Genomic DNA, 25,710 nt, shown 5'->3' with positions numbered 1-25,710 from the left:
GAAAACACATATGTAATCATGTAGTAACCAAAAAAGTGTTAAACAAATCAAAATACATTTTATATTTGAGATTCTTCAAATAGCCACCCTTTGCCTTGATGACAGCTCTGCACACTCTTGGCATTCTCTCAACCAGCTTCACCTGGAATGCTTTTCCAACAGTCTTGAATGAGTTCCCACATATGCTGAGCACTTGTTGGCTGCTTTTCCTTCACTCTGCCATCCGACTCATCCCAAACCATCTCAATTGGGTTGAGGTCGGGGGATTGTGGAGGCCAGGTCATCTGATGCAGCCCTCCATCACTCTCCTTCTTGGTAAAATAGTCCTTACACAGCCTGGAGGTGTGTTGGGTCATTGTCCTGTTGAAAAACAAATTATAGTCCCACTAAGCCCAAACCAAATGGGATGGCGTATCGCTGCAGAATGCTGTGGTAGCCATGCTGGTTAAGTGTGCTTTGATTCTAAATAAATCACAGACAGCGTCACCAGCAAAGCACACCCACACCATAACACCTTCTCCTCCATGCTTTACGGTGTGAAATACACATGCGGAGATCATCTGTTCACCCACACGCGTCTCACAAAGACACGGCAGTTGGAACCAAAAATCTCCAATTTGGACTCCAGACCAAAGGACACATTTCCACCGGTCCATTGCTTGTGTTTCTTGGCCCAAGCAAGTCTCTTTTTATTATTGGTGTCCTTTAGTAGTGATTTCTTTGCAGCTATTCGACCATGAAGGCCTGATTCACGCAGTCTCCTCTGAACAGTTGATGTTGAGATGTGTCTGTTACTTGAACTCTGTGAAGCATTTATTTGGGCTGCAATTTCTAAGGCTGGTAACTCTAATGAACTTATCCTCTGCAGCAGAGGTAACTCTGGGTCTTCCATTCCTGTGGCGGTCCTCATGAGAGCCAGTTTCATCATAGCTCTTGATGGTTTTTGTGACAGCACTTGAAGAAACGTTCAAAGTTCTTGAATTTTTCCGATTTGACTGACCATGTCTTAAAGTAATGATGGACTGTCATTTCTCTTTGCTTATTTGAGCTGTTCTTGCCATAATATGGACTTGGTCTTTTACCAAATAGGGCTATCTTCTGTATACCCCCCTTTCTTGTCACAACACAACTGATTGGCTCAAACGCATTAAGAAGGAAAGAAATTCGACAAATTAACTTTTAAGAAGGTACACCTGTTAATTGAAATGCATTCCAGGTGACTACCTCATGAAGCTGGTTGAGAGAATGCAAAGAGTGTGCAAAGCTGTCATCAAGGCAAAGGGTGGCTACTTTGAAGAATGTCAAATATAAAATATATTTTGATTTGTTTAACACTTTTTTGGTTACTACTACTTCCATATTTGTTATTTCATAGTTTTGATGTCTTCACTATTATTCTACAATGTAGAAAATAGTAAAAATAAAGAAAAACCCTTGAATGAGTAGGTGTGTCCAAACTTTTGACTGGTACTATATATATAAATAGTGTGTAAATAATATTTTTGTTGTCTCTTGGTGTCTTTCCTATACACTGAGTATCCCAAACATTAGAATCACCATCCTAATAATGAGTCGCACCCCTCACTTTTTCCCTCAGAACAGCCTGAATTCATCGAGGCATGGACTGTATATACTGTAATTCTTATTTGTATTTTTTATTTAATGTGATATCTTATGTTGTTCTTGTCTATAACTGTTCTGTACTTTGTCACGTATTTGTACGTTTTATGTGGACCCCAGGAAGAGTAGCTGCTGCATGTGCAGCAGCTAATGCGGATTCTATTAAACTAAACTATTCCAAACCTTAACCCTAAACGCAATGTTTTAACCCTATCCCAAACCTTAACCCTAACCATAACCATTCAGAATGAGTGCCTAAACCTATCCCTTAACTTGCAGTGAGACCGTGAGAGCTTTTTGATTCACCCACTGATATTGAAAATTATTTCCGATGCATTCGGAAAGGCTTGTAAGACCATAAAAAGCTTTAACCAGCAGATTGAAAAACAGGTTCACGATTAATCTTGGCGAATATGGGACTTCAATAGAATGTTCAACTTCCCAATTAAGAATTCAAAATCCTCAGGGTAAATTGGCATTACGCTAATGAGCTGTTGGCCACTGAAATATCGCGCCCGAGAGTTATTAGAAAAATCCCATTAAGAAACATGACCTCAGTTATTCATAACAGTGAACTACTAGTGAGGATTTCTCTCAGGGCCACTAATTTATATATATATTTTCCCCCAGAGCAGACATAACAACGATCGCAGACACAATGTTTACATTTTAAATAGTTTGCAACACTAATGCAGTCCGAAAAAATCAACCAAGCCCCAACACAGTCATAAATTCTATGTGAACATAAAAACATACAGGGCCCAATTCAATTCATTACAGGCCAACCATAGTGTGCTGGTATGCTTCATTGAAGGTGTTAACCACGTTAAAACCATCTCACCTCAAAGCTGTTCCGCTAGTGGACTTTGTCATTGGATATCAATGTAAACCCACACCTGTCCGTCAGACCTGGGTCCAAATACTATAAGATGCTTGACTGAGCTTGCCTGGCTTAATGGACCAATAGAAAAGTCCCAAAACCGTAAACCCCGCCCACCTGGCACTCTAGACAAACTAGAGCAAACATTCAAAGTCTGCTGTCCTTATATCTAATCTAATCCCAGATGAGATATTGATTCAAATGAAATATTGATTTGATACCTATATTCATTTTGCTTTATTGATTTGAATGAATATAATCCAAAGCACTTGTGGCTCACTCAATTAATACTGTAAACACATACATTCTGAATCAAATCGAAATTGATTCAATATTCAATAAGATAAACAGTTTAATGAAATAAATGCATATTCACGTCCAGAAATGTTCTGTTCTTCCCGTAACTGCTTTCTTCTAATTTAGACTCTGAAGCCAGGGGAGCTAACTCTAGTAAATTCAGTACTTTAATTGATCAATTATAATGACAGCAAACAGACTGATGAATGAATGTAGGGCCCTCATTTACAGACCAATGCTTGTGTATACAGTGGGTGATCACTGTCAATCACAACCAATCTTGCACGCAAGCACTCACACACCCACCCACACAAAGTGTATCCATCTACAGTAGACCCTATAGGCTGTAGGCATGCATGTACCAAAGTAGACATAATGATCAAGGTCATACAGTACATGGCCAATGTCATGAACACACAGAGCATCACAGTCATGGTTTTCATTCAGTCACAAACGTAATGTACACGGCAAATACATTAAAGGCACAATATGCAGCTTTGTGGGCTGATTGGCCAAATTCACATTGAAATGTGAGTTATAATTTAGATCTGTCATTCTCATTGAAAGCAAGTCTGATAAGCGGTAGATCCGTTCTATGTGCTCTATTTCTATGCTTCCCATCCTTAAGTTTTGTTTTTGCTTTTTACTTTCAGTTTTGTACACAAGAGTAAAACAGCTGAAAATATGATATATTTTGGTGTTTGAAAATATATTTCAACCGGCTTGCTTGTTTTGTCACAAACTGAAATAAGGCGAACATTTAAACATTTTATTAACCAGGTACTGTAATGGCGGAGCGATTTCTACACACAGCGCCATCAATGTTCTTATGTAAGAATCCCTGTTGCTACGGAGATGAGCGGGAAAAAAAGCCTTTTTTGAAAGACAGGAAATCAAGAGAAAAGGGTACGCAGTCTTAAGTGTCTATCAGAGTCCAAAACGTGTAAGCGTACACACAGCAGTGTTCTAGAATATTGGACTGTTGCCTTTCATACTTCTCAGCATTGCTCAAGCAATTTCTCAAACTGTCAACACATTCAAATGAATAGAGGACGCATTCACGGAGCAACGTTGGTTGGGAATTTTGGGGAGGTGAGAGTTCGGGCTGTGCGTCCCCACAAATGGTGCTCTCAGAGTCGCGTAGCTATGCCACATTGGGATGCCAGACTATAGCGTATCTGCATCTTTGCACTCTGAATTACACTTTATACACAATAATCTTTGAGATTAATGTATAGATTCAAAAAGGGATATCTTGAGAAATTACACATTAGACACCCTGTAAAATCAGTTAAATTGTGCTGTCTTCCACCTGGCCAGTGTCATTGTTTTTACTTGCAACTTTCATCTGCACTGATTGATCGAAGGACTAGCATAGGAGTGACGCCATCTGTCGGACGACAACGCATACGTTTCGCAATCCAGGGAGAACATTGTTTTACGTGAACCCGAATATGCCCTCATGCAGCATTATAAAGCAAGGACATGAAAGGACACAGTTTCCTCTCACCGAACACTGGTATAGAACTGAGTCTGTGATTTCCACAGCGGCGAAAGAGTTAATTAGCAGGGGCTTTGTCAAGCTGTTTATTAAGCCCTGGTCTGTGGTCTTTGTGTATGAAGTATCCAGCTACCTTAATTATAGTGGCGTAACGAAGCTGGTACATCTGCCTACATTTTGTCCATCACCCCTGGCCTGCAGATGTTTAAAAAATATATATTATCATTATTATTATATTTTTTTTAGGGGGTAGATCAGCTTTAATATTGCAGGTAGATTGTAACTACCATCAATGTAATTGTCTGCATCATTTCCGATCCCCCATATGTTCTTTTTCCGCAAATATATATATATATATATTTATATATACATATACATACATACACATACATACATATACACATACATATAAATACATATACATACATATATACATATCCTTTTATAAAATGTATTTTCCTTTATTACTTTCCAACCCCAGCACCCCTCCCCTAATTGTAGTAAACCAGTGAACAACAATGCTTAGGCCTCTATTTCCAGCTTATACATACTATATACATTTTATGGACACAGTCAATTTTACAATAATTCTATTTTGTTTGTTTTTACTCCTGAACTTCTTCTACCCTCAACCTCTCTGATCATTTTCATGATGTCCATCCGGTTTGCCTCTACATGCCAAACTGTGCTCTTTTCACAAAAGTTCTCAACCTATATACTTATTATGTTTTAAATTAGTTATTTTTTTGTTATTAGTTGTTATTAGTCCCAACCCTCAGCTCCAGATGTTGCATGATTCATAATTGTGCCACAACCATTCCTGTAGTTTAATAGATGTATTTCTAACCACGATATAGGAAAGGACATGTGGGTGGCAACAAACATGTTCAGAAACACACATTGTAATAGCCACTGAATATTGATTTCATCTACATGGAAGTTTATCTAGAATTTGACAAAAGGTAATTTAATGTATTTCTATAACAATATACAACTACATACAGTATATCATTTTTCTTTTTCTTTTCATTTGGCACACATATCACAACGATCCTATGTATCACTTTACATGTGAGAATCCTTCCAGTTTTTCAGGTAGATGCTGTCCTGTAAACCATTATTTCCGAACCTTCACTTTCGTCTCTCTGCCTTATCCATGTATCTAAAAACGTAACAGAAGCTTTTGACTCAACAAACCGACAAAGCGCTAAAATCAAAGAAAGCCATTGACAGGAGTGTCTCAATGACATTGAAGATCTTCAAATGGGGGCATTTCTTTTTTCACTTTCATATGGCTACAGTACAAAGGACATTGAATTATTCTCATTTCCCCTCTGTCTCTGACCAGCGCAGACCAGGTGATCAAAGCGATCAAAGGATGCCATTTAGTAGAGTGAGCTCAAAAGAAATGTGTCCTCCTCCTCAGCTGCCGACTCTGTATGTACCAGGAAGCACTTTTGCTTACCACAGCTATCACTCCCATAGTGCATTATTGCTTATGTTAAGTGCCCATAATAATAATAATAATATGCCATTTAGCAGACACTTTTATCCAAAGCGACTTACAGTCATGTGTGCATACATTTTTACGTATGGGTGGTCCCGGGGATCGAACCCACTACCCTGGCGTTACAAGCGCCATGCTCTACCAATTGAGCTACAGAGGACCACAACAGCTAATGTGTCTTTATAATAGGATTAGCTAAAAATGTAATAAATAACAAATACATTAATAACTCAAGGAATATTTCCAATTGGACATAGTGAATGTGCAACAATCATCTTACCTGTTGCCCGTGGTAAAATACGGCAAGGAGGAACATAGCCATCAGAAGCAAGGAGGTCTCTTTGGTCCCAAGGAAGTTTCTGTGGAAACAAAACAGTTTCTATTGCAACAGAAAGTTTTCAAAATAATTATACTGGGGGAAAAAAGTTACAGAATAGTTACAGTACAGTAGTCAGGATTCAATCCAAGGCAATGTTCCCGATGTTCACAGAGAATCGCAGTCACAGTAAACGCTATGCAGATGTCGGCTCAAGTTAAAGCCAAGTGCAGTGCACTTCCCTACAACGCGCCTTGAATTAAAACTCAGCCTGTGCTTTAATGGAGAGGGGAAGGTGGGTCAGGAGCAGCCCTTGCTTCATATGGCAGTGTTTCCCAGGAGGGATATATGAAATGTATATGCATTAAATATGAGTTCTGTTGCCCATATGGAAGCCATAGCTTGAAAGGCTCTTTCTTCAGCTGGCCCTACATTCTGTTTTTTCCATAGGGTCTTCTGCACATTTGTATTTGTATTTATTAAGGATCTCCTGGGGTCCAGCAACATTAAGAGAGTTATATACAATGTAAAATATTACATTACATTACATTTCATAACACTTTACCCAAGACATTTAGTGTGTTCCCTCAGGCCACTACTCCACTATCACATATTTACAATACAACATCCATGAGGTTGTGTGTTTAGAGTGCTTGTCTTATCATGTGTATGTGTGTCTGTGCATGTGTGTGTGTCTATTCACAGTCCCTGCTGTTCCATAAGGTGTATTTTTATCTGTTTTTCTATTCTGATTCTAATGATTGCATCAGTTTCCTGATGTGGAATAGAGTTCCATGTAGCCATGGCTCTATGTAGTACAGTGCGCCTCCCATAGTCTGTTCTTGTGAATAGACCTTTGGTGGCATGTCTCGTGGGGTATGCATGAGTGTCCGAGCTGAGTGACAGTAGTTTAAACAGACACCTCGGTGCATTCAGCATGTAAACACTTCTTACAAAAACAAGTACTGATGAAGTCAATCTCTCCTCCACTTTGTGTACATTTAAGGGTCAGCCATGCTGCCCTGTTCTGAGCCAATTGTAATTTTCCGAGGTCCCTCTTTGTGGCACCTGACCACACGACTGAACAGTAGTCCAGGTACGACAAAACTAGAGCCTGTAGGACTTGCCTTGTTGATAGTGTTGTTAAAAAGGCAGAGCAGCGCTTTATTATGGACAGACTTCTCCCCATCTCAGCTACTGTTGTATCAACATGTTTTGACCATGACAGTTTACACTCCAGGGTTACTCCAAGCAGTTTAGTCACCTCAACTTGCTCAATTTCCATATTATTTACTACAAGATTTAGTTGAGGTTTTGGGTTTAGTGAATGATTTGTCCCAAATACAATGCTTTTAGTTTTTGAAATATTTAGGACTAACTTATTCCTTGCCACACATTCTGAAACTAACTGCAGCTCTTCGTTAAGTGTTGCAGTGATTTCAATCACTGTAGTCGCTGACGTGTATAGTGTTGAGTCATCTGCATACATACAGTGAGGGAAAAAAGTATTTGATCCCCTGCTGATTTTGTACGTTTGCCCACTGACAAAGAAATGATCAGTCTATAATTTTAATGGTAGGTTTATTTGAACAGTGAGAGACAGAATAACCACAAAAACTCTAGAAAAACGCATGTCAAAAATGTTATAAATTGATTTGCATTTTAATGATGAAAATAAGTATTTGACCTACTCTCAATCAGAAAGATTTCTGGCTCCCAGGTGTCTTTTATACAGGTAACGAGCTGAGATTAGGAGCACACTCTTAAAGGGAGTGCTCCTAATCTCAGCATGTTACCTGTATAAAAGACACCTGTCCACAGAAGCAATCAATCAATCAGATTCCAAACTCTCCACCATGGCCAAGACCAAAGAGCTCTCCAAGGATGTCATGGACAAGATTGTAGACCTACACAAGGCTGGAATGGGCTACAAGACCATCGCCAAGCAGCTTGGTGAGAAGGTGAAAACAGTTGGTGCGATTATTCGCAAATGGACGAAACACAAAAGCACTGTCAATCTCCCTCGGCCTGGGGTTCCATGCAAGATCTCACCTCGTGGAGTTGCAATGATCATGAGAACGGTGAGGAATCAGCCCAGAACTACACGGGAGGATCTTGTCAATGATCTCAATGCAGCTGGGACCATAGTCACCAAGAAAACAATTGGTAACACACTACGCCGTGAAGGACTGAAATCCTGCAGCGCCCGCAAGGTCCCCTGCTCAAGAAAGCACATATGCAGGCCCATCTGAAATTTGCCAATGAACATCTGAATGATTCAGAGGAGAACTGGGTGCATCAACTCAACTCGCCGTGTTTGGAGCAGAAGGAATGCTGCCTATGACCCCAAGAACACCATCAAACATGGAGGTGGAAACATTATGTTTTGGGGGTGTTTTTCTGCTAAGGGGACAGGACAACTTCACCGCATCAAAGGGACGATGGACGGGGCCATGTACCGTCAAATCTTGGGTGAGAACCTCCTTCCCTCAGCTAGGGCATTGAAAATGGGTCGTGGATGGGTATTCCAGCATGACAATGACCCAAAACACACAGCCAAGGCAACAAAGGAGTGGCTCAAGAAGAAGCACATTAAGGTCCTGGAGTGGCCTAGCCAGTCTCCAGACCTTAATCCCATAGAAAATCTGTGGAGGGAGATGAAGGTTCGAGTTGCCAAAAGTCAGCCTCGAAACCTTAATGACTTGGAGAAGATCTGCAAAGAGGAGTGGGACAAAATCCCTCCTGAGATGTGTGCAAACCTGGTGGCCAACTACAAGAAACGTCTGACCTCTGTGATTGCCAACAAGGGTTTTGCACCAAGTACTAAGTCATGTTTTGCAGAGGGGTCAAATACCTATTTCCCTCATTAAAATGCAAATCAATGTATAACATTCATGACATCCGTTTTTCTGGATTTTTTTGTTGTTATTCTGTCTCTCACTGTTCAAGTAAACCTACCATAAAATTATAGACTGATCATGTCTTTGTCAGTGGGAAAACGTAAAAAATCAGCAGGGGATCAAATACTTTTTTCCATCACTGTACAGTGCAGATTTACCTCAAGATGAGGTAAAGTTGATTAAGGCCACCGCAAGTGTGTATCGGGTGGCCATGGAGGAAGAAAGAGATGGGGAGCGAAGTGAAAATGATATGGCGTTAGAACACTTTTTGTAACCTGTGGCTAACGGGGGAAGACTGGGTGAAAGCATGAGGAGGTTTGTTAGGGCATTCATTTGTGTGGAACCCAGAATAACAGTATCCCGAAGGTACAGAGTCAGGCTAAGAGAGAGTGGGAATCGTCTTGTTATCAAACTTAGGTTTTTCTTTGCATATATAACTATGCATAGCTTAAAGCATTATTTGTTATGTTTTGTGCTTCATTTTGCTTTTCAAGTCTTGTGCTATCACTCTCTTAGGAACCCGAAGGAGGAAATGGAAGAAGTCAAAAGCTCCAGCTGAAATGTCATAATCAGTTGTACGACAAGAGGGGGGGAATAAGACTGTGCATAGTGTGATTATAGATCAGAGGCCATACAGTGAGGGAAAAAAGTATTTGATCCCCTGCTGATTTTGTATGTTTGCCCACTGACAAAGAAATGATCAGTCTATAATTTTAATGGTAGGTTTATTTGAACAGTGAGAGACAGAATAACAACAAAAAAATCCAGAAAAATGCATGTCAAAAATGTTATACAGTGGGGAAAAAAAGTATTTAGTCAGCCACCAACTGTGCAAGTTCTTAAAAAGATGAGAGAGGCCTGTAATTTTCATCATAGGTACACGTCAACTATGACAGGCAAATTGAGGAAAAAAATCCAGAAAATCACATTGTAGGATTTTTTATGAATTTATTTGCAAATTATGGTGGAAAATAAGTATTTGGTCAATAACAAAAGTTTCTCAATACTTTGTTATATACCCTTTGTTGGCAATGACACAGGTCAAACGTTTTCTGTAAGTCTTCACAAGGTTTTCACACACTGTTGCTGGTATTTTGGCCCATTCCTCCATGCAGATCTCCTCTAGAGCAGTGATGTTTTGGGGCTGTCGCTGGGCAACACGGACTTTCAACTCCCTCCAAAGATGTTCTATGGGGTTGAGATCTGGAGACTGGCTAGGCCACTCCAGGACCTTGAAATGCTTCTTACAAAGCCACTCCTTCATTGCCCGGGCGGTGTGTTTGGGATCATTGTCATGCTGAAAGACCCAGCCACGTTTCATCTTCAATGCCCTTGCTGATAGAAGGAGGTTTTCACTCAAAATCTCACGATACATGGCCCCATTCATTCTTTCCTTTACACGGATCAGTCGTCCTGGTCCCTTTGCAGAAAAACAGCCCCTAAGCGTGATGTTTCCACCCCCATGCTTCACAGTAGGTATGGTGTTCTTTGGATGCAACTCAGCATTCTTTGTCCTCCAAACACGACGAGTTGAGTTTTTACCAAAAAGTTCTATTTTGGTTTCATCTGACCATATGACATTCTCCCAATCCTCTTCTGGATCATCCAAATGCACTCTAGCAAACTTCAGACGGGCCTGGACATGTACTGGCTTAAGCAGGGGGACACGTCTGGCACTGCAGGATTTGAGTCCCTGGCGGCGTAGTGTGTTACTGATGGTAGGCTTTGTTACTTCGGTCCCAGCTCTCTGCAGGTCATTCACTAGGTCCCCCCGTGTGGTTCTGGGATTTTTGCTCACCGTTCTTGTGATCATTTTGACTCCACGGGGTGAGATCTTGCGTGGAGCCCCCAGATCGAGGGAGATTATCAGTGGTCTTGTATGTCTTCCATTTCCTAATAATTGCTCCCACAGTTGATTTCTTCAAACCAAGCTGCTTACCTATTGCAGATTCAGTCTTCCCAGCCTGGTGCAGGTCTACAATTTTGTTTCTGGTGTCCTTTGACAGCTCTTTGGTCTTGGCCATAGTGGAGTTTGGAGTGTGACTGTTTGAGGTTGTGGACAGGTGTCTTTTATACTGATAACAAGTTCAAACAGGTGCCATTAATACAGGTAACGAGTGGAGGACAGAGGAGCCTCTTAAAGAAGTTGTTACAGGTCTGTGAGAGCCAGAAATCTTGCTTGTTTGTAGGTGACCAAATACTTATTTTCCACCATAATTTGCAAATAAATTCATTAAAAATCCTACAATGTGATTTTCTGGATTTTATTTTCTCAATTTGTCTGTCATAGTTGACGTGTACCTATGATGAAAATTACAGGCCTCTCTCATCTTTTTAAGTGGGAGAACCTGCACAATTGGTGGCTGACACAAATACTTTTTTTCCCCACTCTACATTGATTTGCAATTTAATGAGGGAAATAAGTATTTGACCCCTCTGCAAAACATGACTTAGTACTTGGTGGCAAAACCCTTGTTGGCAATCACAGAGGTCAGACGTTTCTTGTAGTTGGCCATGGAGCTGATGTGGGCCAGAGCCCTGCGAATGCTCGGTCTGGATATCAGGCCACAGGTCTAACCAGTCACTCTCTCATTGACATGGACGTGTGGAAGTTCTGAGCTAGCCCTACCTCTGACTCCCAACCTTACTCCAAAGTAAGCAAACACGTTTGGTGTTCTTCAAAAGGCATGTGGGAGACTCCCCAAACATATGGAAGAACGTACTCTGGTCAGATGAGACTAAAACGGAGGAAAATGCTATGTCTGGCGCAAACCCAACACCTCTCATCACCCCGAGAACACAATCCCCACGGTGAAGCATGGTGGTGGCAGCATCATGCTGTAGGGATGTTTTTTCATCGGCAGGGACTGGGAAACTGGTCAGAATTGAGGGAATGATGGATGGCGCTAATTAAAGGGAAATTATTGAGGGAAACCTGTTTCAGTCTTCCAGAGATATGAGACTGGGACGGAGGTTCACCTTCCAGTAGGACAATGACCGTAAGCATACTGCTAAAGCAACACTTGAGTGGTTTAAGGAGAATCTGTGGTATGACTTAAAGATTGCTGTACACCAGCGGAACCCATCCAACTTGAAGGAGCTTGAGCAGTTTATAGAGACATACCCCAAGATACTTGCAGCTGTAATTGCTGCAAAAGGTGGCCCTAGAAAGTATTGACTGCATCAGCAGTTTTTCTCTTGATATGTCAGTCACTGACAGTCACGCAATTAGCCCATGTCAGCTAACATGTTTTGGATTGGTCAATTAGTCTAGCGGCCAGCTATTTAAACTTGTAGTAATCATGGTTGATTAACGACTGGGGGGCCCTCATTGATTTTGTTAGTCACTCTCACTCAGATATCATAGCGTGGATAAATATGCAAACATTTCTATCCACGCTATGGCAAAATGTGTAGAATTTCAGGAAATTAGCTGTAAAGCTTTCTTAGAGCCCCCAAAAGGCTAGAGCTGGCTCTCACTGCATGTTTTGTGATGGCCCCGAAATATGTCTGAACTGTCTCAGTGCAGCATCCACCCAATGCTGCACTTCCTCTTGAATTCCCCATTAATTACTGCAGTGGGCTAAATCAGGGTCACACAGAGTGTTTCTTGGTAGTCTTAAACAAATCTACTTTGAAACAAAAGTATACACCTCACACACATGGTCATGGGCTTAAAAAAAGAAGACACCTGTACCATGTCAGATATAGAATTGAAATGTGTTCAATTTTGAGTTTGCATCCCAATATTACCCTTTATAAACAGTACCAGTCAAAGGTTTGGACACACCTACTCATTCAAGGGTCTTTCTTTATTTTTACTATTTTTTACATTGTAGAATAATAGTGAAGACATCAAAACAATGAAATAACACATATGGAATCATGTAGTAACGAAAAAAGTGTTAAATAAAACAAAATATATTTTATATTTGAGATTCTTCACATAGCCACCCTTTGCCTTGATGACAGCTTTGCACACTCGTGGTATTCTCTCAACCAGCTTGATGAGGTAATCACCTGGATTTTCAATTAACAGGTGTGCCTTCTTAAAAGTTAATTTGTGGAATTTCTTTCCTTCGTAATGCGTTTGAGCCAATCAGTTGTGTTGTGACAAGGTAGAGGGGGTATACAGAAGATAGCCCTATTTGGTAAAAGACCAAGTCCATATTATGGCAAGAACAGCTCAAATAAGTAAAGAGAAACAACAGCCCATCATTACTTTAAGACATGAAGGTCAGTCAATATGGAACATTTCAAGAACTTTGAAAGTGCAGTCGCAAAAACCATCAAGCTCTATGATGAAACTGGCTCTCATGAGGACCGCCACAGGAATGGAAGACCCAGTTACCTCTGCTGCAGAGGATAAGTTAATTAGAGTTACCATCCTCAGAAATTGCAACCCAAATAAATGCTTCACAGAGTTCAAGTAACAGACACATCTCAACATCAACTGTTCAGAGGGGACTGTGTGAATCAGGCCTTCATGGTCAAATTGCTGCAAAGAAACCACTACTAAAGGACACCAATAAGAAGAAGAGACCTGCTTGGGCCAAGCAACACAAGCAATGGACATTAGACCGGTGGAAATGTGTCCTTTGGTCTGGAATCCAAATTGGAGATTTGGATTCCAGAGACGCAGTCTTTGTGAGACGCGGTGTGGGTGAACGGATGATCTCCGCATGTGTAGTTCCCACCATAAAGCATGGAGGAGGAGGTGTTATGGTGTGGGGGTGCTTTGCTGGTGACACTGTCTGTGATTTATTTAGAATTCAAGGCACACTTAACCATCATGGCTACCACAGCATTCTGCAGTGATACGCCATCCCATCTGATTTGGGCTTAGTGGGACTATCATTTGTTTTTCAACAGGACAATGACCCAACACACCTCCAGGCTGTGTAAGGGATATTTGACCAAGAAGGACAGTAATGGAGTGCTGCATCAGATGACCTGGCCTCCACAATCCCCGACCTCAACCCAATTGAGATGGTTTGGGATGAGTTGGACGGCAGAGTAAAGGAAAAGCTGCCAACAAGTACTCAGCACTTTTTCGTTAACTACATGATTACATTAGTGTTATTTCATAGTTTTGATGTCTTATTCTACAATGTAAAAAATAGTAAAAATAAAGAAAAACCCTTGAATTAGTAGGTGTGTCCAAACTTTTGACTGGTACTGTACATCACAGAATACTGAAATATTACAAAACCGTTTGTGTCACGCCCTGACTCTGGGGACTCGTATTTGTTGAGTCAGGGTGTGTATTTTCTATGTTGTATTTTCTAGGTTTAGATCTAGATCGTCTAGATCTATGTTGGCCGGTGTGGTTCCCAATCAGAGGCAGCTGTCGCTCGTTGTCTCTGATTGGGGACCATACTTAGGCAGCCTATTGGCATTAGTGGGTTGTGGGATCTTGTTCCGTGTTAGGTATGTTTGTTTTGTGTACCTTGGACTTCACGTTTAGTTTGTTTATTGTTTTGTCGGTTGTTTATTCATTAAAATAAACATGTACGCATATCACGCTGCGCCTTGGTCCGTCCCATCTGTAAACAAGCGTGACAGAAGATCCCACCAAATGAGGACCAAGCAGCGTGTTCAGGAGCAAACGGCGGGAATTCAACAGGAGGTTACATTAGTAGATGTCCTCCTCGGTTGGGGGAGAATTACGGAGGAGGAGGCCGTCCATTACCAGAAGGCGATGAAGGAGGATGCCCAGGTAGGAGAGGAGAAACGGCGCCAACAGTGCCGACGACGGAGACCCGAGAGGCAACCCCAAGAACATTTTTGGGGGGGGCACACGGTGTGGACGACAAGGCAGCAGGAGGCCGTTAAAGGGCGGATCTGCAGGTCAGGAGAGGAGGCCACCATGTTACGGGGGCTATTGGTTCAGAGGGAGCAGGAGTTATTCGGTCAGAGGGAGGTGCTACATGAGGCTAAAAGGGAGAAGGAAAGTGTAGAGGCACGGCGAGAGGAGCTGGTTAGGCAGCAGAAGGAGCCCGGTCCGGCCTGTTCCTGCCCCTCGCACCAAGCCAGTGGTGCACGTCGCCAGCCCGGCCCGGCCTGTTCCTGCCCCTCGCACCAAGCCAGTGGTGCACGTCGCCAGCCCGGCCCGGCCTGTTCCTTGCCCTCGCACCAAGACAGTGGTGCGCGTCGCCAGCCCGGCCCGGCCTGTTCCTGCCCCTCGCACCAAGCCAGTGGTGCGCGTCGCCAGCCCGGCCCGGCCTGTTCCTGCTCCCCGCACCAGGCCAGTGGTGCGCGTCACCAGTCCGGTACGGCCCGTTCCTGCTACTCGCACCAAGCTAGTGGTGCGCGTCGCCAGCCCGGCCCGGCCTGTTCCTGCCCCTCGCTCCAAGCCAGTGGTGCGCGTCGCCAGCCCGGCCCGGCCTGTTCCTGCCCCTCGCACCAAGCCAGTGGTGCGCGTCGCCAGCCCGGCCCGGCCTGTTCCTGTTCCTGCCCCTCGCACCAAGCCAGTGGTGCGCGTCGCCAGCCCGGCCCGGCCTGTTCCTGCTCCCCGCACCAAGCCAGTGGTGCGCGTCGCCAGTCCGGTACGGCCCATTCCTGCTCCCTGCACCAAGCCAGTGGTGTGTGTGTCCAGTCCGGCACGGCCCGTGCCTGTTCCACCGGTGCCTGGTCCGGCACAGGTCAGCTGCTCCACTCCGGAGCCAGAGCAGTCCGCTCCACCGGTGCCCAGTTCAGCTCCGGTCAGCTGCTCTACTCCGGAGCCAGAGCAACCCGCTTCACCGGGGTCCAGTCCAGCTCCGGTCAGCGTCTCCACTCCGGAGCCAGAGCAGTCCGCTCGACCGGTGCCTGATCCAGCTCCGGTCAGCTGCTCCACTCCGGAGCCAGAGCAATCCGCTTCACCGGGGTCCAGTCCAGCTCCGGTCAGCAGCTCCACTCCGGAGCCAGAGCAGTCCGCTCCAACGGTGCCCAGTCCAGCTCCGGTCAGCGGCGCCAGTCCGGAGCCTGTGCAGTCCGCTCCACCGGTGCCCGGTTCAGCTCCGGTCAGCGGCTCCAGTCCAGACCCAGACGTCAGCCTCTCTCCAGGTTCGGGGTATCCCACACCAGGGTCCAGACAGGGCTTGGTACTTTGTGGGAGGAAGGAGAGGGGAAGCAGCGCGCCGAGGTCCAGACCAGACCAGGGGCGCAACAGGGAGGCGGAGAGTAAGTGGTCGTCACGCCCTGAGCCGGATCCGCCTCCGAGGCGGAATGCCCACCCGGCCCCTACCCTGTTATGTTTATGTTGTGTGGTCGGAGTCCGCACCTTTGGGGGGTACTGTCACGCCCTGACTCTGGGGACTCGTATTTGTTGAGTCAGGGTGTGTATTTACTATGTTGTATTTTCTAGGTTTAGATCTAGATCGTCTAGATCTATGTTGGCCGGTGTGGTTCCCAATCAGAGGCAGCTGTCGCTCGTTGTCTCTGATTGGGGACCATACTTAGGCAGCCTATTGGCACTAGTGGGTTGTGGGATCTTGTTCCGTGTTAGGTATGTTTGTTTTGTGTACCTTGGACTTCACGTTTCGTTTGTTTATTGTTTTGTTGGTTGTTTATTCATTAAAATAAACATGTACGCATATCACGCTGCACCTTGGTCCGTCCCGTCTGTAAACGAGCGTGACAGTTTGACATAGAAACATCGGATTTCCTGCAGTTATTTTAAAATAATGTTTATTAATTATGAAAAATATGAATAACATTCTACCCATGAGGCCACTAGAGGGCTATTTGGTCATTTGACTGCAGGAAAGGGCAACAAAGCCAGCATCAGCTGCTTAAAAATGGTGACGGTGCCGCGAATGACGAACTCTAAACTCTCTTCTCCGAAGCTCCGTGTTTTGTTTTGTTGTATAATGTGCATTGTAGCCACGTTTCTAATCTAACAGAAATGCCAGAACATATCCAATAACCATTCATAAGGAATTACAATTCAAAGCCAAGTCTCTGGTGTTCTCCACTGCTTTTCTCAGCTGGAGTTCTATTGATTGACTGAATGACTGACAAGTTTTACCATATGGTATTGCATTTGATTTATTGTGATTTACTCCGTGTTGGGTTGGTTGTATACCAAGTTGTTTGTACAGTATATTGTGAATCTTGATAATCATTGTTATTGTGTGGAACGGGCGTATGTTTCTGAGTTGTGAATTACACAGATTTTATGCTCGCACCGCTTTATGAATGGACAATTGCTGACAGGTAATTTAGGTTCACTTAATAAATGTTTTATGCCTGAGGTACGGCACTTTTCTTGAAGTAAACCTAAGTTATTATTATTTTGTGACTGTGATCCAATTTGTGTGATCATTTATTTTGGGACAATACAGAAACGCAATGTTTTTAAGGGTTTATGAAAAGTTGTCATAAGTCCTTTCTATGGGTCTAGACTTGACTGACCAGATGGTACTAATATTCCTCACAAACAAAAAGGAGATATCAAACATTTCTCTGGTATGCACGAACTAACTGGCACCCATAACACAAATGTACCTCAAAGTCAAGTCAAAACCGTTACATGTGCTATGTGTTTTAAAACAACTGATTCGTACTATACCTGTAAATTGGAATGCACAGGGTCATTCTGACAATGGAGCTCACATTGCAAATAATGCAGTGTTAATGCAGCTGCAAATGTAGATAAAACAGCCAGCAATGGATGTGGAAATGCTGGTGCTCCAGCTGACAATGCAAATAACAGTGGGAACAATGACGCCAATAATGTGAATACTGATTATGTGAATGGAGATAATGGAGCTGATGCGGGCCAGAGCCCCGCGAATGCTCGGTTTGGACATCAGGCCACAGGTCTAACCAGTCACTCTCTCATTGACATGGACGTGTGGAAGTTCTGAGCTAGCCCTACCTCTGACACCCAACCTTACTCCATCTTCTGGTTTATCACCAGAGGTCGTAGTCCTACAACTTCAAGGTGACATACTTGATATTCGTCGGACTCAACAACATCTTCAAACTCTCATCCACCATAAATTCCAATGTCTGAGTGAAGAGCTACAACAGAGCACAATGGAACACAGAGACTCACTGACCACTCTAAACCACAAGCTAACAGACACTAAATGAGCATGCTAACCCACAAGCTAACAGAGACTCACTGAGCATTCAAACCCACAAGCTAACAGAGCTTAGTGAGAGTGGAAAAAGGGAAGTTACTGATGCCATGGACAGGCAGTTTGACTACCACAGAACCCAGCCGACTAACACCCTCCAGTGGTGCTTGCAACATCACCACACTGAGGTCCTCAAGTATGTTAATTCAGTATTCTCTCCTCTGGTGAACACTGTAGACCACCTACAAACAGAGCTCACTAAATGTAGTAAAATGTTAGATGATGTGTTTGTTGACATGGCCTCTATTAGGCACAACTCCATGCACACAGCTTCTCTGGTGTCCACTTCTGTTCAGACCACTAAGGCCCAAGCTGTCACACAGAACAGCCAAGGCAAAGTCATACTGCAATCCACCTTGCATCCTGGTGCTCATGTTCATAGTCTGATAACTCCCTCAACCTCTACTTCCTCAATCCCTCCTAGCTCTCTTGTTCATGGGGATCTGAGTAGACGTCATGTGGAGGCAATGCCCATTAAATGAAAACTCCACCCAAAAACAATCTTTTGGTATTTCTTTCATTAGTCCATTGTTGACATAGTCCCAAAATGTTTTGCATGTCAGCAATCAAGTTTTCAGGATACATACATTTCAAAATACATAAATACAGCCGGTATGATGCATTTTGCAACATATGATGCCGCATTTTGCAACATATGCTGAATGCTGAATGCTGGAAACACTCGGAAACACTTTGTTGTTTTTGACTAAATCTAAGTTAGATTATAAATACAGCACTTGTTTTCGCACGAATTCCGCGACGCAGTTAGCTTTTAACAGCTAAGACCGTTATTTCTTGTCCTGGAATCCCACTTAACAGACAGTTTGAAGCCTGCTTGACAGAGCAGCTGTTAGCTAAGCTGCTAGCAATCAAGCTAAGAAAGACAGCTGCTTGGATTTTTCCGATTTGGGACTGCCTCTTCTCATGGAGGCCTCCCCATTCAGAGGAAGAGGCGAATGCTTCCTGCGTTGTAGGAGTTGTGTTTACTATACTATTTTCCGGGACAGTGTGGGCTGACCGGATTTTCAATGCAACAACTGCCTACTTGCGGAGGACTATAGGACCGAGCTGTCTACCCTAAGCAAGAACATCTCAGCATTGCACAATTTCCTGGGGAAACCACGGCCGCCTACCTTCTCCTTCTCTGTTGTAGATGGACGTCGTTCTGATATGGTGCGAGTATCACCGCCCAGTCACCACCCTTTGACTGACAGGCTAGTACTTCACAGGGACCTCTCAACGGGGAAGTCTCCCCCGCCTGTGGAAAATGGAACAGAACCGATGCTTCTAGAGGACCTAGCATATGTCACAGACTCTGATCCCGCTATCCAGCAATGGAAACATGTCACCCGCTTTAAACCTAATGGAAGGCAGCAGTCAATGGTGAACAGGGCTTCTTTGGTTTTGGGAAGCCCAATCCAGACATCAAACAGCTTCGCCCCCCCTGGCCTCGGAGGTTGCCGCGCCATCGTCCTCTACCCTGTTTCCAAGCTCCTCCCCTCATTGGACCGTGAAGGAGTCTGAGATTCCGGCCATTCGTCAGCCACGATGGATTCTACGGCTGGCTCGGGTCCATTGGAACTCCTTGGCCATGTCAAGAACTGTCATCATTGGCAGTTCTATGGTGAGAAACATCTCGGTTCCAGGGGCAAAAACTCTGTGCTATCCTAAAGCATGTCAATAACATGCATGTCAATCTCTCCTGGCTCAAAGTAGAGGAAAGATTGACTGCATCACTACTTGTCTTTGTGAGAGGTATTGACATGTTGAAAACACCGAGCATGCATACCCCACAAGACATGCCAGAGGAGGTCTCTTCACTGTGCCCAAGTCCAGAACAGACTATGGGAAACGCACAGTAGTACATAGAGCCATGACTACATGGAACTCTATTCCACATCAAGAAACTCATGCAAGCAGTAAAATCAGATTTAAAAACAAATAAAACTACATCATATGGAAGAGCGTGGACTGTGGGGAGACGCACACACACACGCATACGCACACACATGCTAACACACGCACTCTACACACACGTGCATTGTAATTTTGTTATATTGGATTTTGATGAATTATGTATTGTATATATGTTGTGGTAGAGTAGTGTGTATTACTGTGTTGTGTGATGTACTGTTTTATTTTGTATGTAATTGCCGTAATCTTGATTGGACTCCAGGAAGAGTAGCTAATGGGGATTCGTAATAAATAAATACAAATATGATGCAAAATGCATCATACCGGCTTTATTTCTGTATTTTGAAAGTTACAGTGCAAAGTATTCAAACCCTTGGCTTGCGTTACAGCCTTATTCAAAAATGTATTAAATTATTTTTTTCCTCATCCATCTACACACAATACCCCATAATGTTTACAAATGTATTAAAAATAAAAAAACAAAAATACCTTATTTACATAAGTATTCAGACCCTTTGCTATGAGACTCGAAATTGAGCTCAGGTGCATCCTGTTTCCATTGATCATCCTTGAGATGTTTCTACAACTTGATTGGAGTCCACCTGTGGTAAATTCAATTGATTGGACATGATTTGGAAAGGCACACACCTCTCTATATAAGGTCCCACAGTTGACAGTGCATGTCAGAGCAAAAACCAAGCCATGAGGTCGAAGGAATTGTCCGTAGAGCTCCGAGACAGGATTGTGTTGAGACACAGATCTGGGGAAGGGTACCAAAAAAATTCTGCAGCATTGAAGGTCCCCAAGAATACAGTGGCCTCCATCAATCTTAAATGTAAGAAGTTTGGAACCACCAAGACTCTTCCTAGAGCTGGCCACCTGGCCAAACTAAGCAATCGGGGTAGAAGGGCCTTGGTCAGGGAGGTGATCAAGAACCTGATGGTCACTCTGACAGAGCTCCAGAGTTCCTCTGTGGAGACAGGAGAACCTTCCAGAAGGACAACCAACTTTGCAGCACTACACCAATCAGGCCTTTATGGTAGGGTCAGACAGGAAGCCATTCCTCAGTAAAAGGCACATGACAGCCCGCTTGGACCATGAAACCAAGATTGAACTCTATGGCCTGAATGCCAAGCATCAAGTCTGGAGGAAACCTGGCACCATCCCTATGGTGAAGCGTGGTGGTAGCATCATGCTGTGGGGATGTTTTTCAGCGGCAGTGAATGGGACACTAGTCAGGATCGAGGGAAAGATGAACGGATTAAAGTGCAGAGAGATCCTTGATGAAAACCTGCTCCAGAGCGCTCAGGACCTCAGACTGGTGCGAAGGTTCACCTTCCAACAGTACAATGACCCTAAGCAGACAGCCAAGACGGCGTAGGAGTGGCTTCGGGACAAGTCTCTGAATGTCCTTGAGTGGCCCAGCCAGAGCCTGGACTTGAACCCGATTTAACATTTCTGGAGAGACCTGAAAATAGCTGTGCAGTGACGCTCCCCATCCATCTTGACAGAGCTTGAGAGGATCTGCAGAGAAGAATGGGAGAAACTCCCCAAATACAGGTGTGCCAAGCTTGTAGCATCATACCCAAGAAGACATAAGGCTGTAATCGCTTCCAAAGGTGCTGATACAGTGAGGGAAAAAAGTAAAAATGTCTAAAAACCAGTTTTTGCTTTGTCATTATGGGGTATTGTGTGTAGATTGATGGGGGGGGAAATGTAATCCATTTTAAAATGAGGCTGTAACGTAACAAAATGTGGAAAAGTCAAGGGGTCTGAATACTTTCCGAATGCACTGTAGGTACAGCAAATCCCCTTATTGTACGGGACACTTTTAAATGTACATTTAGAAGCCATTGAATACAATACTCATCATGAAAACAAAAGCAGTTTAGGTCAAAAGAGAACATTTTGAAAAATGCATTAAATTCAACATAGAAATGATACCAAATATAATTTCCAGAAACTCGTTACAAATGACGTCATCCATGATTCACCAAATTATATTTTGAAAGAGGAAGCAAAATATTTAAAGCATATGTTTTCTTTTCAGTCTTCTCCATTTCCACTGAATGATGTTAACTGTAAGGATTTCTTTCCTAATTTTTAAAAAACATTTTTAGTCATTTAGCAGACGCTCTTATCCAGAGTGACTTACAGTTAGTGAGTGCATAAATTTTTTCATACTGGCTCCCCGTGGGAAACGAACCCACAACCCTGGCGTTGCAAGTGCCATGCTCTACCAACTGAGCTACAAGGTGCTTATAATAATAATGTAAAATTAACAGATTTACAGAGGAGGAACATTTTTGAGGCAATTAAATATATTCATTCTGGAAAAACACCAGGGCTTGATGGTATATACTTCTCCCATGGGCAAAGAAACTCAAAAGGGGTGATTAACACTAATTTTGATCTGAATGTGCAAATTGTCCAAACAGATCCGCAAGGTAGATTAATGATTTTAAATATGTTATTGGACCATAAACAGATATGTCTCATTAACCTTTACGGACCAAATAATGATGATCCACGCTTCTTTGAAAACATATATAATAAATGATCAACCCTGCAAGCAATACAATACTCTATTATTATGATGGGAGATTATAATACTGTTTTAAATAGCTCAATGGACCTTAAAGGAAATCATACTATAAACTATCACCGTCATGCTCTTAAGGAAATCATGAATGTCATGGATACATTAGAACTAGTGGATATATGGAGGCTTAAATATCCTGACCTAGTGAGATATACATGGCGGAGACTCAATCAAGCTAGTCGTCTTGACTTCTTTCTTATGTCATTCTCGTTGGCACCAAAAGTTTAAAAAGTGTTGATTGGGGACAGAATGCGACCATCATATGATTGGCATATACAATACTCTTACTGAATTTCCACATGGGCGAGGATATTGGAAATTTAATCAAAGCCTATTGGATGCTAACTTTTTTTTAACTAGGACAGAGGAATTTATAATTACATTTTTCCAACATAACATAGGTACAGCAAATCCCCTTATTGTATGGGACACTTTTAGATGTGCCTTTAGAGGCCATGCAATTCAGTACTCATCTTGAAAACAAAAGCAATTTAGGTCAAAAGAGTCCATACTAACATAGGAAACAGAAGGTCTAACAGAATGAATAGATGGCAATAAAAACTGTAACATAGAGGCTCAGAATAAGTTAGAGGAAAAACAAAAAGAAATGGAGGAACTTATTCAAGAAAGGTCAAGTGTAATATATTATAAAACATAAAGCAAACTGGATGGAATATTGGGAAAAATGCACCAAATTATTTTTTAATCTTCAACAACCAAAAATAATTGACTGAAATTGGTTACAAATGATGGAGTCACCCATGATTCACCAAATGATATTTTGAAGGAGGAAGCAAAGTACTTTAAGCATATGTTTTCGTTTCAGTTGACTCCATCTCCTCTAATTGAAGCTAATTGTATGGATGTAAAATTAACAGCCATACAGAAAGACTCATGTGAAGTCGAAATTACAGAGGAGGAACTTCTGGATACAAGTCCGGGAAAACTACAGGGTTGAATGGCATACCAGTTGAGGTATACCAAACCTTTTTTGATATACTCAGAGGACTGTTACTTGCATTTTTTAACCACTCCTATGTAAATGGTAGATTATCAGACACTCAAGAAGTAGGTCTGATTTAATTATTACTGAAACAGGATACAAGTGGGAAATATAAAGATCCAGTCCATAAAAACATTGGAGGCCCCTTACACTTCAGTGTTGTGATGCAAAAATTCTAGCAAAATGTATAGCGCATAGAATTAAAAAGGTATTGTCGGACATTATTCATTCTAATCAGACAGGTTTTTTACATGGACGATACATTGGAGATAATATAAGGCAAGTACTGGAAACAATAGAACACTATGAAAAATCAGAGAAACCAGGCCTGTTATTCATAGCTGACTATGAAAAGGCTTTTGATAAAGTATGACTAGAGTTTATATATAAATGCCTGGAGCATTTCAATTTTGGAGAATCTCTTATAAAATGGGTTAAAATCATGTATAGGTGTAAAATAGTAAATAATGGCTATTTCTCCAAAAGTTTTAAACTGTCAAGAGGAGTAAAACAAGGTTGTCCACTATCGGCATATCTATTTATAATGGCCATCGAAATATTACCTATTAAAATCAGATCCAACAATAATATCAAGGGATTAGAAATCCAGGGTTTAAAAACAAAGATGTCATTGTATGCTGATGATTGATGTTTTCTTTTAAATCAACAACTTGAATCCCTCCACAGCCTCATAGAGGATCTAGATACATTTTCTAACCTCTCTGGATTACAACCAAATTATGATAAATGTACTATATTACGTATTGGATCACAAAAATATACAATATTTACATTACCGTGTAGTTTACCAATAAATGTGTCTGATGTTGATGTGGATATACTCGGTATACATATTCCAAAATAAATAAATGATCTCACTCCAATACATTTTTGTAGAAAGTTAGCAGAAATAAATAAGATCTTGCTACCATGGAAAGGTAAATACCTGTCTATTTGTGGAAAAATCAACCTGATTATCTCTTTAGTATTATCCCAGTTGACCTATTTGGTTATGGTCTTGCCTACACCTAGCGAACAGTCTTTTAAATTATATGAGAAAAATATATTCCATTTTATTTGGAACGGCAAGCCAGACAAAATTAAACAAGCCTATTTATATAATGAATATGATTTTGGATTACAGAAATTATTAAATATTAAAGCATTAGACTTATCACTAAAAGCTTCAGTCATACAAAAGTTATACTTAAATCCGAACTGGTTCTCTAGCAAATTAGTAAGATTATCTCACCCCATGTTCAAGAATGGCCTTTTTCCTTTTTTTTCAGATTACAACCTCTCACTTCAAATCAAATCAAATCAAATGTTATTGGCCACATGCGCCGAATACAACAGGTGCAGACATTACAGTGAAATGCTTACTTACAGCCCTTAACCAACAGTGCATTTATTTTTTACAAAAAAATTAATATAAAACAACAACAAAAAAAGTGTTGAGAAAAAAAGAGCAGAAGTAAAATAAAATAACAGTAGGGAGGCTATATATACAGGGGGGTGCCGGTGCAGAGTCAATGTGCGGGGGCACCGGCTAGTTGAGGTAGTTGAAGTAATTTGTACATGTGGGTAGAGTTAAAGTGACTATGCATAAATAATTAACAGAGTAGCAGCAGCGTAAAAGGATGGGGTGGGGGGGCAGTGCAAATAGTCCGGGTAGCCATGATTAGCTGTTCAGGAGTCTTATGGCTTGGGGGTAGAAGCTGTTGAGAAGTCTTTTGGACCTAGACTTGGCACTCCGGTACCGCTTGCCGTGCGGTAGCAGAGAGAACAGTCTATGACTAGGGTGGCTGGAGTCTTTGACAATTTTGAGGGCCTTCCTCTGACACCACCTGGTATAGAGGTCCTGGATGGCAGGAGGCTTGGCCCCAGTGATGTACTGGGCCGTACGCACTACCCCCTGTAGTGCCATGCGGTCGGAGGCCAAGCAGTTGCCATACCAGGCGGTGATGCAACCAGTCAGGATGCTCTCGATGGTGCAGCTGTAGAATTTTTTGAGGTTCTGAGGACCCATGCCAAATCTTTTC

The 25,710-nt window shown here is 42.4% G+C and overlaps 1 protein-coding gene across 2 annotated transcripts in view; it reads right to left on the bottom strand.

The window, feature by feature from the left end:
* adcy8 (adenylate cyclase 8 (brain)) overlaps positions 1-25,710 on the bottom strand; it is a 246,172-nt gene that overhangs the window by 20,802 nt on the left and 199,660 nt on the right. For both annotated transcript variants that reach the window (XM_041841461.2, XM_041841460.2), the window contains one exon: positions 6,086-6,164. In XM_041841461.2, coding sequence (XP_041697395.1) covers positions 6,086-6,164 — 79 coding nt within the window. The remainder of the gene's footprint in view (positions 1-6,085; positions 6,165-25,710) is intronic.

The sequence above is a fragment of the Coregonus clupeaformis genome, unplaced genomic scaffold (genome assembly GCF_020615455.1).
Source record: "Coregonus clupeaformis isolate EN_2021a unplaced genomic scaffold, ASM2061545v1 scaf0021, whole genome shotgun sequence".
NCBI classification, from domain to species: domain Eukaryota; kingdom Metazoa; phylum Chordata; class Actinopteri; order Salmoniformes; family Salmonidae; genus Coregonus; species Coregonus clupeaformis.
This window is presented reverse-complemented; position numbering and strand designations above follow the sequence as displayed.